This window comes from Solea senegalensis, linkage group LG4 (genome assembly GCF_019176455.1).
Source record: "Solea senegalensis isolate Sse05_10M linkage group LG4, IFAPA_SoseM_1, whole genome shotgun sequence".
Lineage (NCBI taxonomy): Eukaryota > Metazoa > Chordata > Actinopteri > Pleuronectiformes > Soleidae > Solea > Solea senegalensis.
Genome location: NC_058024.1, coordinates 18324095 through 18336355, shown reverse-complemented (window position 1 = coordinate 18336355; position 12261 = coordinate 18324095). Strand labels below are relative to the sequence as shown.

General features: G+C 40.4%; 1 protein-coding gene across 3 annotated transcripts; it reads left to right on the top strand.

Annotated features, from left to right (window-relative positions):
- The first annotated feature begins 164 nt into the window (after window positions 1–164).
- pank4 (pantothenate kinase 4 (inactive)) lies at window positions 165–11624 on the top strand. Of its 3 annotated transcripts, none has more exons than XM_044024497.1 (20): window positions 165–316; window positions 762–844; window positions 1215–1423; window positions 2091–2274; window positions 2716–2808; window positions 2925–3078; window positions 3951–4132; window positions 4320–4401; window positions 4607–4707; window positions 5017–5022; window positions 5900–6055; window positions 6275–6387; window positions 6795–6882; window positions 7206–7357; window positions 8157–8212; window positions 8869–8918; window positions 9183–9287; window positions 9367–9467; window positions 9708–9776; window positions 10420–11624. In XM_044024497.1, the coding sequence occupies exons 1-20, from the start codon at window positions 193–195 to the stop codon at window positions 10667–10669; spliced, it is 2358 nt and encodes a 785-aa protein (XP_043880432.1). In that variant the 5' UTR covers window positions 165–192; the 3' UTR covers window positions 10670–11624. The 3 variants fall into 3 exon arrangements, with proteins under 3 accessions (XP_043880432.1, XP_043880434.1, XP_043880435.1); XM_044024500.1 differs by lacking the exon at window positions 165–316 and adding an exon at window positions 361–497; XM_044024499.1 differs by lacking the exon at window positions 5017–5022.
- Window positions 11625–12261: the final 637 nt, after the last annotated feature.

Here is a 12261-nt window from a genome sequence, read left to right as displayed (position 1 = left end):
AAACAATCGTTTAGTTTAAAGGCAGGAGCCGTTATTAGTTTTCAGCAAGTGAAATACAATTTTATTGATGTTGTTCACGCAGGTTCTGAAGTTTACTAAACCACGCCCACCCTTCAGATTTGCGTAGCTGCTGATTGAACGATCGAGGTTACGCACGGACGTCACGCACGCAGCGTCAAATCAGTCCGGACCATGGCGGAATGTGGTCGAGGTGTCAGCGGCACAAGTAGTCACACCATGGATAAAAGCATTACTCTCCCGCCCGACGAAATATTCCGCAATTTGGAAAACGCAAAACGGTTCGCAATAGATATAGGTACCAGTAAAGGTTTTCTTGTTTTCTTCAGCCAGTGTTGCGCTAACGTAGTGATCTGCGTGTTTGTGGAGCAGCGTTGCCGCAGCCTGGAACTGTGACAACACATGACTTTAAGTGGAAGTAAATAAGACGGAGCTTAGCCAAATTAACTAGTCTGCGGTTTGGATTTTTATGATAGCAAGTACGTTTAAATGTTAAGTAAGTCTCTTTGTTGTTTGTTCTGTCGTCTGGTGGATAGAGCTGATGTGTTCAAACATGGTACACAACTTTGACATCAGCAACGTAGGCGTTAGCTTCTCTGCTAGCTAACCTGTGCTATTTATCTGGTCTCTGTGTTAAACTTGCAGTCAGTGAACGGGATCATAAACAGACTAATTACTCGTTTAGCTTCTGCGGTGCACTGGGTTTCTTATCGCTCATTATAACTGTTGATCTCCTCTAACAGGTGGATCGCTTACAAAGCTCGCTTACTACTCAACGGTGCAACACAAAGTGGCCAAAGTACGATCCTTCGAGCACAACACAGAGGTAATGATTACTGCTGGTACTCTTTATAGGTCTTTGCATCCAATATCGTTAATGTTTTAGTGCTATAGTCCAAACTGCATGGTGCCTTGTTCTAGTTAGTTCTGCCACCATCAACAGATTATCTAATATGGAGTGATGGTAAGTGTCTGAGTGGATGGTTGTTTGTCTCTATATGTGGCCCTGTGTTGGACTGGCGACCTGTCCTGGGTGTACCCTGCGTCAGCTGGAATTGGCACCAGTGCCCTCCTGCAACCCTCATGTGGGGAATAAAGGGATGGAAGATGGATGGATGGTCTTCCACTCTCGGCAATCACAGTGGCTGGATTTAATTTAATATTCACTCTCTGTTTTGGTGTCCTATGTGTCCTAGGAAGCTGCCAGTGACAAGCTGTATGAGATCTCAGTGCAGGAGGAGGTCACTGCACGCCTGCACTTTATCAAGTTTGAAAATGCTTACATTGAGACATGCTTGGACTTCATCAGAGACCATCTGGTCAACACGGAAACCAAAGTTATCAAGGCCACTGGTGGAGGGGCGCACAAATTCAAGGAACTCATTGAGAGGAAAATTGGACTCAAGTGAGTGTTTGCCCCATCTGTACAGTAAATATAATGAAAAATGTTATTTTTGTATAATCCACAATGTGCCACATAATGTTTGTTCAAAATGTTGTACACTGCTGCAAGAACAGAAAACATAAACAAAATGTAAAATATCTGGCATTTCAAATGAGAAAAGTTCAGTTTATCCAGACTTAAATTAACATTGTGCTGTCTTCTTGTGAAATGGACATTATACGAAGACACGATTTATTGTTAAGGAAAGAGATTTTTAAAGACTATAGTATTTTGGAAGAAAATATATTGCTCACTAGCTTTGTTGGTGAAATGAGTAAGTGAAAACAAAGGCATTTATATGAATTTGGCAAATAATGTTTGACCCACTATCTGAATCCATAGTGGTAGCATTGAAACAGAGATGACAATGTAAACTGTGAAATCAGATGGATGTTTGTTTAGCATTAAAATCTGCCTATGAAGCTTTCAACTCATGACTGTAGCTGTGGCAAAAGATTAATGTCTAGTAATATTGTAAAGATGATACTGCACATTATATTTCATCATTGCCTTTCATTTTCATTTTGCCTGTGGACAAAAAGCTTCTCTTACTTGGATTGTATTTCACATTTGGCTGAGATTCAGATGATTCAAGCTAATTGACTCTTGATGTGTTGCACTGTGGCAGGGTGGACAAAGAAGATGAGATGACCTGCCTAATCAAGGGTTGTAATTTTGTGCTGAGGAACATTCCCCATGAGGCTTTTGTGTATGCTAAGCATGCTGACTCAGAGTTCCGCTTTCAGACGACTCATCCAGATATCTTCCCTTACCTGCTTGTAAACATCGGGTCTGGGGTGTCCATAGTCAAGGTAATAAACAAAAGTTATTGTTTTGTGCATGACTAAGAAAGTTGGGTTTACCTGTTAAACATGTTTTTGTTAAATATGTAATGTGTTCACAGTGTGTTTAAAGTAAAGGCATGGTGGACCTGAAGGTTGTTTGAACTAAAACATTTCATTCAAAGCTTTCCTCCCTCTGAATGAGTTAGGGAATTATTATTAATCATTATGTTTGATACAGGACATCATCATAATTCACACATGTGCAGCATAATGTATGTGTTATAGAAGAGCTCAACACAAATATCTGTATTTCTGTTGCATATCTTTTGTGGTTTTGTGCATAGACACCATGTTTGCTCCTGCTTTGTGGGTTTGGGCACACAGTTGTGTGTCTTAAACTTTGCTCTGATTGTATTTGATTGCATATAAAGCAATATAAAGCACACAGTCTTGTCCTGTCTTCAACAGGTTGAATCAGAGGACAAATTTGAACGAATTGGTGGAAGCTCAATAGGCGGAGGGACCTTCTGGGGCCTTGGAGCCCTGCTCACCAAAACAAAGGTATCTATACAGTGTTCTTTGTTCTCTGTCAGACTGTAACATTTACTACTTCAGAGTCAACATTAAATGCTGACTGCTCAGTATAATGGTGAACTTACCCTTTTTTTCTCCTTTAGAGATTTGACGAGTTGCTACAGTTGGCCTCAAAAGGCCAGCACACAAATGTTGATATGCTTGTCAAAGATATCTATGGAGGATCTTACGGGTCTTTGGGCTTGACTGGAGATCTTATTGCAAGCAGTTTTGGGAAGTCTGCCACTGCCGACAAAGGTGATTTATTGTATCTGCAGTTCATTCAGTTGATGAAACAAAAAAGCATTAAAATACTACCTTGTTTTCCAAAGTGCAGCAGCTGTAGTCAGCTTGGTTTCACGGTGCATAAAATGAATTTCGTTCGTCCATGAACTCAAAATATTGCACACTGTCTGTGATGGATGTCAAAACTTCATTTTAGTTCTAATGCATCACCATCTGACCTGTAATCTCTGAATCCATGCTGAGATACAGTATTTTTTTTGCATGTTTAGACCAATGATTGTTAATTTTAGAATAAACTGACTGATGACCTTTTACCCTGTTGGATTGCAGCTTTCCTCCAAGTGCTGCATTTATAACTATTGGGAAATGAACAGATGGTGCAACTGCAGAGAAATATATAGCCTTTGCTGGCTTGTTGAAGCGAAACATGTTAATGCAGTTCAGGAGGCTCAGAGTTGGTCATAACTAAAGCTTCGATCCTTACCTCCCCCAGTCTGTATGTTGGAATCGTTGCAAGACATTGAACCCCAGAAATTGCTCTTGACTGTGGCCACATCGTGGATGTTTGTTACTGGGTAGTTGTTTGCTTTGAACGGTTGTCAAGGCTAGAAAATATTCCATAGTCCATTATGATTTGATTTTTATGGAATGAGCTGTTGCTCCAGTGCTCATGTAATCATTAAGATATACTAAATGGACTTCAACACAGTTAATTGTATTAGTATCATTAGTTTTAGGACATTGTTTCAGTTACTGCAATGCTACCTAAATGCTGAATACAAAAATGTTTAAAAAGTTTTTTAGTTTTTTCACCTCTGTTTAGTTTTGTATGAATAAGGATATTTTCCCAGTGTGCTTATATGTACATCTGTTCTAAATTACAGAGTTTTCTAAAGAAGACATGGCCAAGAGTTTACTCCATATGATCAGCAATGACATTGGACAGCTGGCCTGTCTGTATGCAAAGCTCCACAATCTGTCCAGAGTCTACTTTGGGGGCTTCTTCATTCGAGGGCACCCTGTCACCATGCACACAATCACCTACAGCATCAACTTCTTCACAAAGGCAAGGCCTCTTCCTCACAAAGACACAAAGACAAACAAGAAGATCCTCCAAAATCTACTGCCTCATTAAATTGTTTTGTTTCATTTTATATTTGTTTTATAAGTCCTGAGTTTGTTTTGTTTCTAGCTGAACTTTCACTGGCAAACCCGGCATTTAATCTTGCTGTCTTTTTGTTTTGTGGTTGTAGGGTGAAGTTCAGGCTTTGTTCCTGAGACATGAAGGATATCTTGGAGCAATTGGAGCCTTTCTTAAAGGAGCAGAGGAAGATAGTAAGAAAAACATACATTACTAACTTGTACATAAAGTAACACAATGTAGGATTTGCTCTTGGGGTCCCCCCCACATTTGGTCAATGGTATCGTTTGTTACAACTCTTGTAAAAAATCCTTAAAATCCTACATTGTGTTGCTTTAAGGGGTGTGAACCTAATGTGCATGTTCTATCTTACATTTGTCACCTCTCTGACTCTTGTAGATCCAAATCAATACAGTTGGGGTGAGAACTATGCTGGAAGCTCTGGGCTCATGAGTGTTTCTCCGGATATGAATCCCATGCAACGTGCTCGCAGTGGAACGGTGAGTCTACAGAGGAACAGGAAGAGCGGTCATGTGTGAAGACCAGTAGCAGAGCGCTTCACCGCAGTGTGAACTCATTACCTATTTCCATTATGTTCATTTTAGTCCTCCTGTTAAATTTCCTCATAATTATACATTTGACCTTCATTTCCGATTTTTTTTTTATCATTTCTTTGAAAGGAGCAGTATCTTCTCTGTCCCCACTGATACTACATGCATCGCATAAAGACGTTTCTCACGTCAGTCTCATAATCTTTCTTTTCATTTCTTCCCCACACATTGTTTTGTCTACCAAACCCTCCCCTTCAGTTTTCCGTAAGTACCTCCGCCTGCTTGACTTTTGTGCATTGGTTTGATGACATCTCTCCTGCTTACAGTGCTCTTAGTAGCTGTAAACACTCAACTTATGTCAGGCTTTCACTTAATATAAGTGCACAGACCAGGGGCCTCCTTTATAAAGCTAAAACAAAAGAGTTGGCATGTGTGCGAATCACAGAAAGTGCTTACACACATAAATATTCAGATTTGTAAAGTCATTAAGTGGTACGTGTACGCCTTTATAAATGAGGTCCCAGGAGTTACGTTTTGGATCCTGCTCATGTCTTGTCACATATTTGATCATTTTTGGTCAAGTCGTATGATATGAAGTTGGAAATCAAGACTAATTTATTTCCGGAGTACCCTCAACAGTGTGCATTATGCTTTTTGGTTTCTTGTTGTGATACTTTGAGCATTCAGTCCTCTATAGTTCATCAGGAGCTGTTCCCTGCAAACTCACCCTGTACAGTCTTGCTTTGTTTTCAAGCTTTCATTAGCCGTTTTTCAGTGATCAGTCATATTGGCTTACCTTTGGTGAGGCTCCACATGTAGCTGCAGAATTTCCTCTCAGAAAAACTCACTCTCCCTAATGGTTCAGTTCTCAGTGAATCCTGCTTAACATCCTTTCATGTTTTTTTCATTACTGTATCTTCTTTGCACCGCACTTGTTTGTAAAGGGAAAATATACAGACACAGTGACTACAGCATTGCTAAGAAACAGAAATATCTTGCCAAAACCTTCATGAATAAAAGTTTAAATAGTGAGCGCTGGAGCAAGCTTTGGAATTTCAGGAGAGGCTAGAAGTTGAGTTGAACTGGTTTTGATGAACAACACAAACAGCATGTATTCTCTCTTTGTCTCGCTGTTGTCCAGTTTGACATGTTGGAGATGGACCGTCTGGAGAGGCAGCTGGTGAACCTGCCTCTGCTGCAGGACCCTTCCTCTTACATCCCTGACACTGTGGATCTCACGGAGGATGCTCTGGCTCGCGAGTACTGGCTCTACTGCTTTGAGGAGGCTCTAGATGGGGTAGGGCAGCTGAATGTAAAAACAAAGTCTGAAATTAAGATGTGTCATACCGAAAATTCGGTTAAAAAAACAACAACAAACAAACCCCTGAAATAAATGGACTGGATACTTAGGTCAGATTTTCACATGACATGAACTGGTTTGATTTTGGGAAACCCCACTTTTGAAGGATGTGAACATGTTTAATTGCAGACTTAAAATTGTATTTTATTTGAGCAGGTGGTTAAGAGAGCTGTCGCGAGTCAGCCTGACATACCAGAGGCAACAGAACGAGCCGAGAAGTTCCGACAGAAATACAGACACAAGCTTCAGACGCTCCGCCACCAGCCATTGTAAGAACTGTCTCTACTTCTACTTGTTTTTCACACCTTTTCTGTTAAAGTCACAGGTTGTTTATAGTAGAATACAACTTAACTCAGTTTCTCCATTGTCTGCATTAGTGTCATGTATTAATGTTCATAACTGCTATTAGGTGGCAACATGCTTTGTCAACAAACTGATTAACTAGTGATTAAGAAGAAAAAAACAACGTGCAGTCATGAAGTTGTCATTGAAATTCAGTTTAACTGACAGATTTTACACAGGTCACTGTTTTTATGACTTTATGTCAAACCAAAATACATCTGCTGTAAATAGAAATAGAAACAACAATGCCAAATATGATGCAACTGCTGCCCAAACCGCATTGTGTGTATGTGTTTCTCTCTGGCTAACGTAGAGTGCTTCTTCTCTCACCTAGTGCTTATGGATCCCTCACTGTCAGAAGTCTTTTAGACACAAGGGAACACTGTTTAAACGAGTTCAACTTTCCTGATCCCTACTCTAAGGTCTGAGTGAAATCTATCAACCTGTTTTTTTCTGTGTGTTCTTTTCCTGAGCTTCACTCGTGGTTTGGCTCTCACTGATCTGTTTTGTGAATTTGTTACCATTTCATGTTTTCCATACAGTCTCATGGTGTTAAGCAATTTGTTCCCACAATTGTGTTTATTAATACAACACATGGGTGCTAAATGTTTAAGCAATAATAACACAATAGTAATATTTTTTAAACATATTCTGTTTGCACCTGCTTAACCAGCCTTTTTTTTTTCCTTTTTCTTTTTTTTAAAGAGAACTGTAAGCTGCATCCTCTTCCTCTGTTTTGTTGCAGATTAAACAGGGAGAGAATGACTTGGCTCTAAAGTACTATCAGAAGGCAGTGAAGTCCCTGGAGGAGTTGAGCTGGGAGCAGAGACAGTTTGCCCTGGTGCGGGGCGTTCTGGCTGGGAATGTTTTTGACTGGGGAGCCAAGGCCGTGTCAGAGTGAGTGACCTTTCATCCTCTGTGAGTTCTGTTACGGTTGATTGTAGTTAGAAGGAGAGGCTTTAGTTGCATATCTTCTATTTTAATGTTGTTGAAGGTAACAGCAGGGAGTTTTCCCACTGATTTGATGATGTGTTGGATGCTATATTGTTTTAATAAGTTAAAGAACAGGGACTTAATATACAGAATGGAATAAGCAATCGGTAGGGCTGCTCATTCAGTGCAAAATGTTGATCTCTTACATGGTGCATCTTTACAAATATGTATGTTTACACTATAAATTGACCCCAAAGTAGTTGGGGACCTATAGTATTTCTGGTTTCACACCTTAGATAGTAGAGCAATTTATTTTTGCTCTGTAGACACCTCATTTTGGCCAACTTCAGAATCTCTTAATAGTGGGAACCAATCACAAGCCCCTAGGCTTAACTCGATGACGACAGAGAAGCAACTTCTTGCAGCTTTTGCATACATCCAACATGGCAACAACAGCAACACGTCATCTGTCCCTCATGCTTATCAGTGTATTTGTCATTAATTGTTTGACTTCTGTATTACTTTGGCTGCTAGTATAAACCGAACGATCATCTTTAGCCTTTATTTCTTGGACAGTACTACCCTGGTGACTCATGTATCTGTACAATATATAATATTTGCAGGCTGTAAAAATCCTAACATTTAAGCCTCAGTCTAAAATTATGGAAAGTCAGGTTTCTTTGCTTTCTACACCATCAATCAGAAGCACACCCTGTATGTCTGTATTATACTTTTATCATGTTCTGTATCATCTGTCATGCAGTGTCCTGGAATCTGATCCAGAGTTTGGGTTTGAAGAGGCTAAACGGCAGTTGGAAGGTATTAAAGCACTTCTGTGTGGGAGATGTAGTGTGAGCAGCAGTTCCAGTGATCCTTGTGCCATTTAGCCATGACAAGGATGTAATGTTATGCAAGTCACTCAGATCAAAGCAAAGCAAAGTGGGGAAAAAAAAGTAAATTGAAAAGTAAAAGAATGTTAATTTCTAACGTGATAATTAAGTTCATTTAATTCTGCCTCCCCCTCTTAGTTCAAGAAAGAATGCTTTACACTCGTTTTTCAGCTTTTTTTAATCAATGTTTTTCTTTCCACTGCAGATGACCTCCCCTTTTAAAGTCACCCTATTCATTTTAGAATGTTTAATTCTGTCAGAATAGACTTCATATTAATATTAATAAATATTCCAAATATATTGCAGAAATACCTTTGCATTTTTCCTTAATCTTGCGGTCCCACTCATGAGGCATTTTGTCACATTATTGAATGTAGGTTGCCTGCATTTTAACACTGCTCAGGACCCAAGATGCTGATATTGGTAGTTGCTTAACTATGCTTTATAAAAGATGAGGAGAAGACGCAAAATAGAAGTGTCAGAGTTCTGTAAAATTCCCCTGTCTTTTTTGTTTTTGAACAGCAATAAGAAGAGTTGGTGCTCACTTATTTTGATAGTGTGTGTCCTTGTGTTTTCCCCTGTCAGAGCGGCCATGGCTTGTTGATTCTTTTGATCAGTGGCTGGAGAGAATGAAGGTCAGACCTAGTTAAATGTTGAGGCGATAGTGGTGGGAGGTTTGAGGTTTTTATCAGAAGTGCTTGAGTGTAATGACCGCAAAACAAATGTAACATACACTGTAAATACCAGATACAACCATGTTTTATTTAAGCATACATAGGAAGCGATTATCACCGTTTGAAAGCTAGTTCTTAATATTCCACATACCTACAAAGTTGTTTGTGTTTTGTTTTTCTCATGAGCGTTGCTTGAACATAATCCACCTTGGTTTTCTCTTGCAGGGGCCTCCACATAAGTGTGCCTTGTTTTTCGTCGACAATAGTGGAGTAGACATTATTTTAGGTGTGATGCCTTTTGTCCGAGAACTTCTCTCTCGAGGAACAGAGGTAAGGAAAACTGCAACAACATGAGATATCATCCTTGATAAAATGTTGCTTCAGCTTCACTGTCCCCGTCTGACTTAAGGTCGTGTTGGCCAGCAATTCTGGTCCAGCTTTGAATGACGTAACCAACGGTGAACTGCAAATACTGACCGAAAGAATGGCTGCTATGGATCCAGTGATTCAGTGAGTATTGAAGGTTGTTTTTTTAAAGACAAACATGGTTGAGAAAAGTAAAAAACAAACAAATGTACTTAAGTAAATGACATGATTAATAATGTATTTTTTATCATAGATTCCAGGAGAAAAGTGGCGCTAGACTCTAAGCTATTATTTACCACTTTATGTTTGGTCTTTTGAGTCACACCTAAAAAAAAAAAAAAAAGGCGCGTGTTGCTAGTGAACTGTGAGTTGTTATTGTTGCAGGGCTGGTCTGAGGGAGGACAGGCTGACGTTGGTCCAGAGTGGTTCAAGTTCTCCTTGCCTTGATTTGAGGTTAGTTATTTGGTATTTTCACATTTGACGTTTCTCAAGAGAGTAACATTCAACCTGTTTAACATTTAACTTCACTATGGGAAACGTGAAAAAGACTGCAACCCCAGAGATAGCCACAGTATGGCACCTAGTTTGTTAATTTACCTAAATATCAACCTGTAGAGAGGTTTCAGCATTACACACTAGTGTTTCTCAAGTTTCCTTTCTCCAACACACCTGATTCAAATGGTCGGTTCGTCATCGAGCGCTGCAGAAGCCTGATAACAACCCATTTATTTGAATCAGGTGTGTTGGAGCAGGGAAACATCTAGAACATGCAGGACAGTAGGTCCTAGAGGACCAGGGTTGACAAAAACCGCTCTACACCAATGTGACACCGACAACACAGAGGACCTGATTACCATTCCTACCACTTTTACTTTTATATTTTCTGCATGAAAACAGTTTCCTGAAACTGAAATGAATAAATACATGCCTGCAACAACAGAAACCCAACACAAAACAGGATACCAAATGTAAAACTCATAAAAACATTTTCCATTTCTCACAGAAAGCCATAAATCAAAAATTTGATTTAGTTTAGTACTGCGTTATGGCCATTTGAGCATTAAAGACGCTAACATGTTTTGTTTTAATTTACTAGCCGTCTGGACAAAGTGCTGGCAATGGTGGTGCGAGAGCGGAAGACCGACCTGGTGATCATCGAGGGGATGGGCCGAGCCATTCACACCAACTACTACGCCATGCTCAGCTGCGAGAGCCTCAAGATGGCCGTCATTAAGAACTCGTGGCTGGCCGACCGGCTCGGAGGAAAGCTGTTCAGTGTGGTTTTCAAGTACGAGGTACCGGCAGGAAAGCTGAGCCTGGACTCTGCAGAGCTGACACCCTCGTGAGAGAGACTTGACCTGCTATTGAGAAGGACAAGACACTGGAGTCAACCGACCAGAGATAATTAGCTGGAGCTCTGTGTGTAAGGATGATGGTTGTATACTGCCTCTGTGTGAGGGACGGATTGTAAAGTTGATTGCAACATCTTGGCAGGATTTTAAAAGCAATCATTTACGCGGAGATTCTGTTTTAAACGCATTATTGATTTTACTGCAGTTTTCATGTTGCTTTATTTGGTTTGTGTCCATTATCCTCTGCAGTCTACACTTTTTTGTTTGCTGCCATCATTGCTCAGCACCTGGAGTTTGACCTCCATCACTGGCTCGATTCAGTAAATGCAGTAAATGTGCACCCATTCAGACCAGATTTATTTGCAGTGTGTGTGTTGCAGAGGGAGAGGAAAGAGATGCAGAAGTATTCACCGCTTTTAGTGGTTTCATATTTTACATCAAGTGTAATTAATGTGTCTTGAGTTGGATTTGATAAAAACATCCTTTTCTCAGACTGCTTTTTAAATCCCCGCTGAGGTGTACGGCACTGCGCTGCATAGCATATGCGCTTTTGTTTTCCCAGCGATCTCAAGAAGAATTCATGGAAACGCTGTTTTTCCCATGACTGCCAGTGAATGAGTTTGAGATGAAGAAATGAATCATTGTCACTGTCATTTGGTGTTTGCTGTTGAGGTGGCATCAGGGAAAATATGCGCATCAATGGCAGAAGCTGCACTTTATCACACGTAGAGACTTGAGGAAGCTCTGCTTGTGTTCCTCCACAAGGTGGCAGTATTCAACTGTGTTGTATGTTTTTTTTTTAAATGTTGCGTCTTAGCCAAAGTGCTTGGTGTCAATGTAAACACTGCACATTTCAGGTTAAATGCTTCAACCATCTCAGATCAGTGCGTCACATGGAACGTTTTGTCACTGCAATGTGACGTCAGTCCGTCCATGTGTCCTCTGTCCATGCCCCAAAAAACATGCAACTGTTGGAAGGCAATAATACTCCTGCACCTGGCTACAACATTGAACACAGCCTTGACTGTGAAGTGATTACATCGATCACTTCATCAAAAACACCTGAAATCAAGGCAGGGTCATGCGTTACTTGAATTTTCCCCCCCTCAAAGTAACAGCTGCTTGACACTACAATGCTGTATGTTATTTGTACATATGTGATATACGAGCCTGTGTATACATATACGTATGTATGTAGATATTATTCATCCGCATCTCTTGAGCACACCAAGCACAATTTTAATTGTAATATTCTCCCGACAATCAATTGTAATTAAAACTGTTAAAACCTTGTCTCCTTTCTCCAGTTTCTTTGTGTGTCAGATGAGTTTGCAGTCGTGTGGAAAACCAAGCAGAGTTGAGAACTGCCCGATATTATAAAAACAGAAGAACCTGCCCCTGGCAGTATAAAAGCCTGACACCCTGGTATGTAGTGTTTGATGCCTGCTGGGAGCTGGAAGCACGTAATGCAGCAAGAGAATTAGCAGGGGGTCGCCCTGCTTCTTCCTCGCTCATCGCTCCAACTGCCAAGACGCACTCCGCACTCACTGGGGGATTCACTGACATCTACATTTTAGGGGCTACTT

What these genes read in the sequence shown, in the direction of transcription:
- pank4 (XM_044024497.1), top strand. Translation starts at nt 193, where the DNA reads ATGGCGGAATGTGGTCGAGGTGTCAGCGGCACAAGTAGTCACACCATG. An exon ending in TTCCTGATCCCTACTCTAAG is followed by an intron (nt 6,883 to 7,205) that starts GTCTGAGTGAAA and finishes GTTTTGTTGCAG; the next exon opens with ATTAAACAGGGAGAGAATGA. An exon ending in AGTGGCTGGAGAGAATGAAG is followed by an intron (nt 8,919 to 9,182) that starts GTCAGACCTAGT and finishes TTTCTCTTGCAG; the next exon opens with GGGCCTCCACATAAGTGTGC.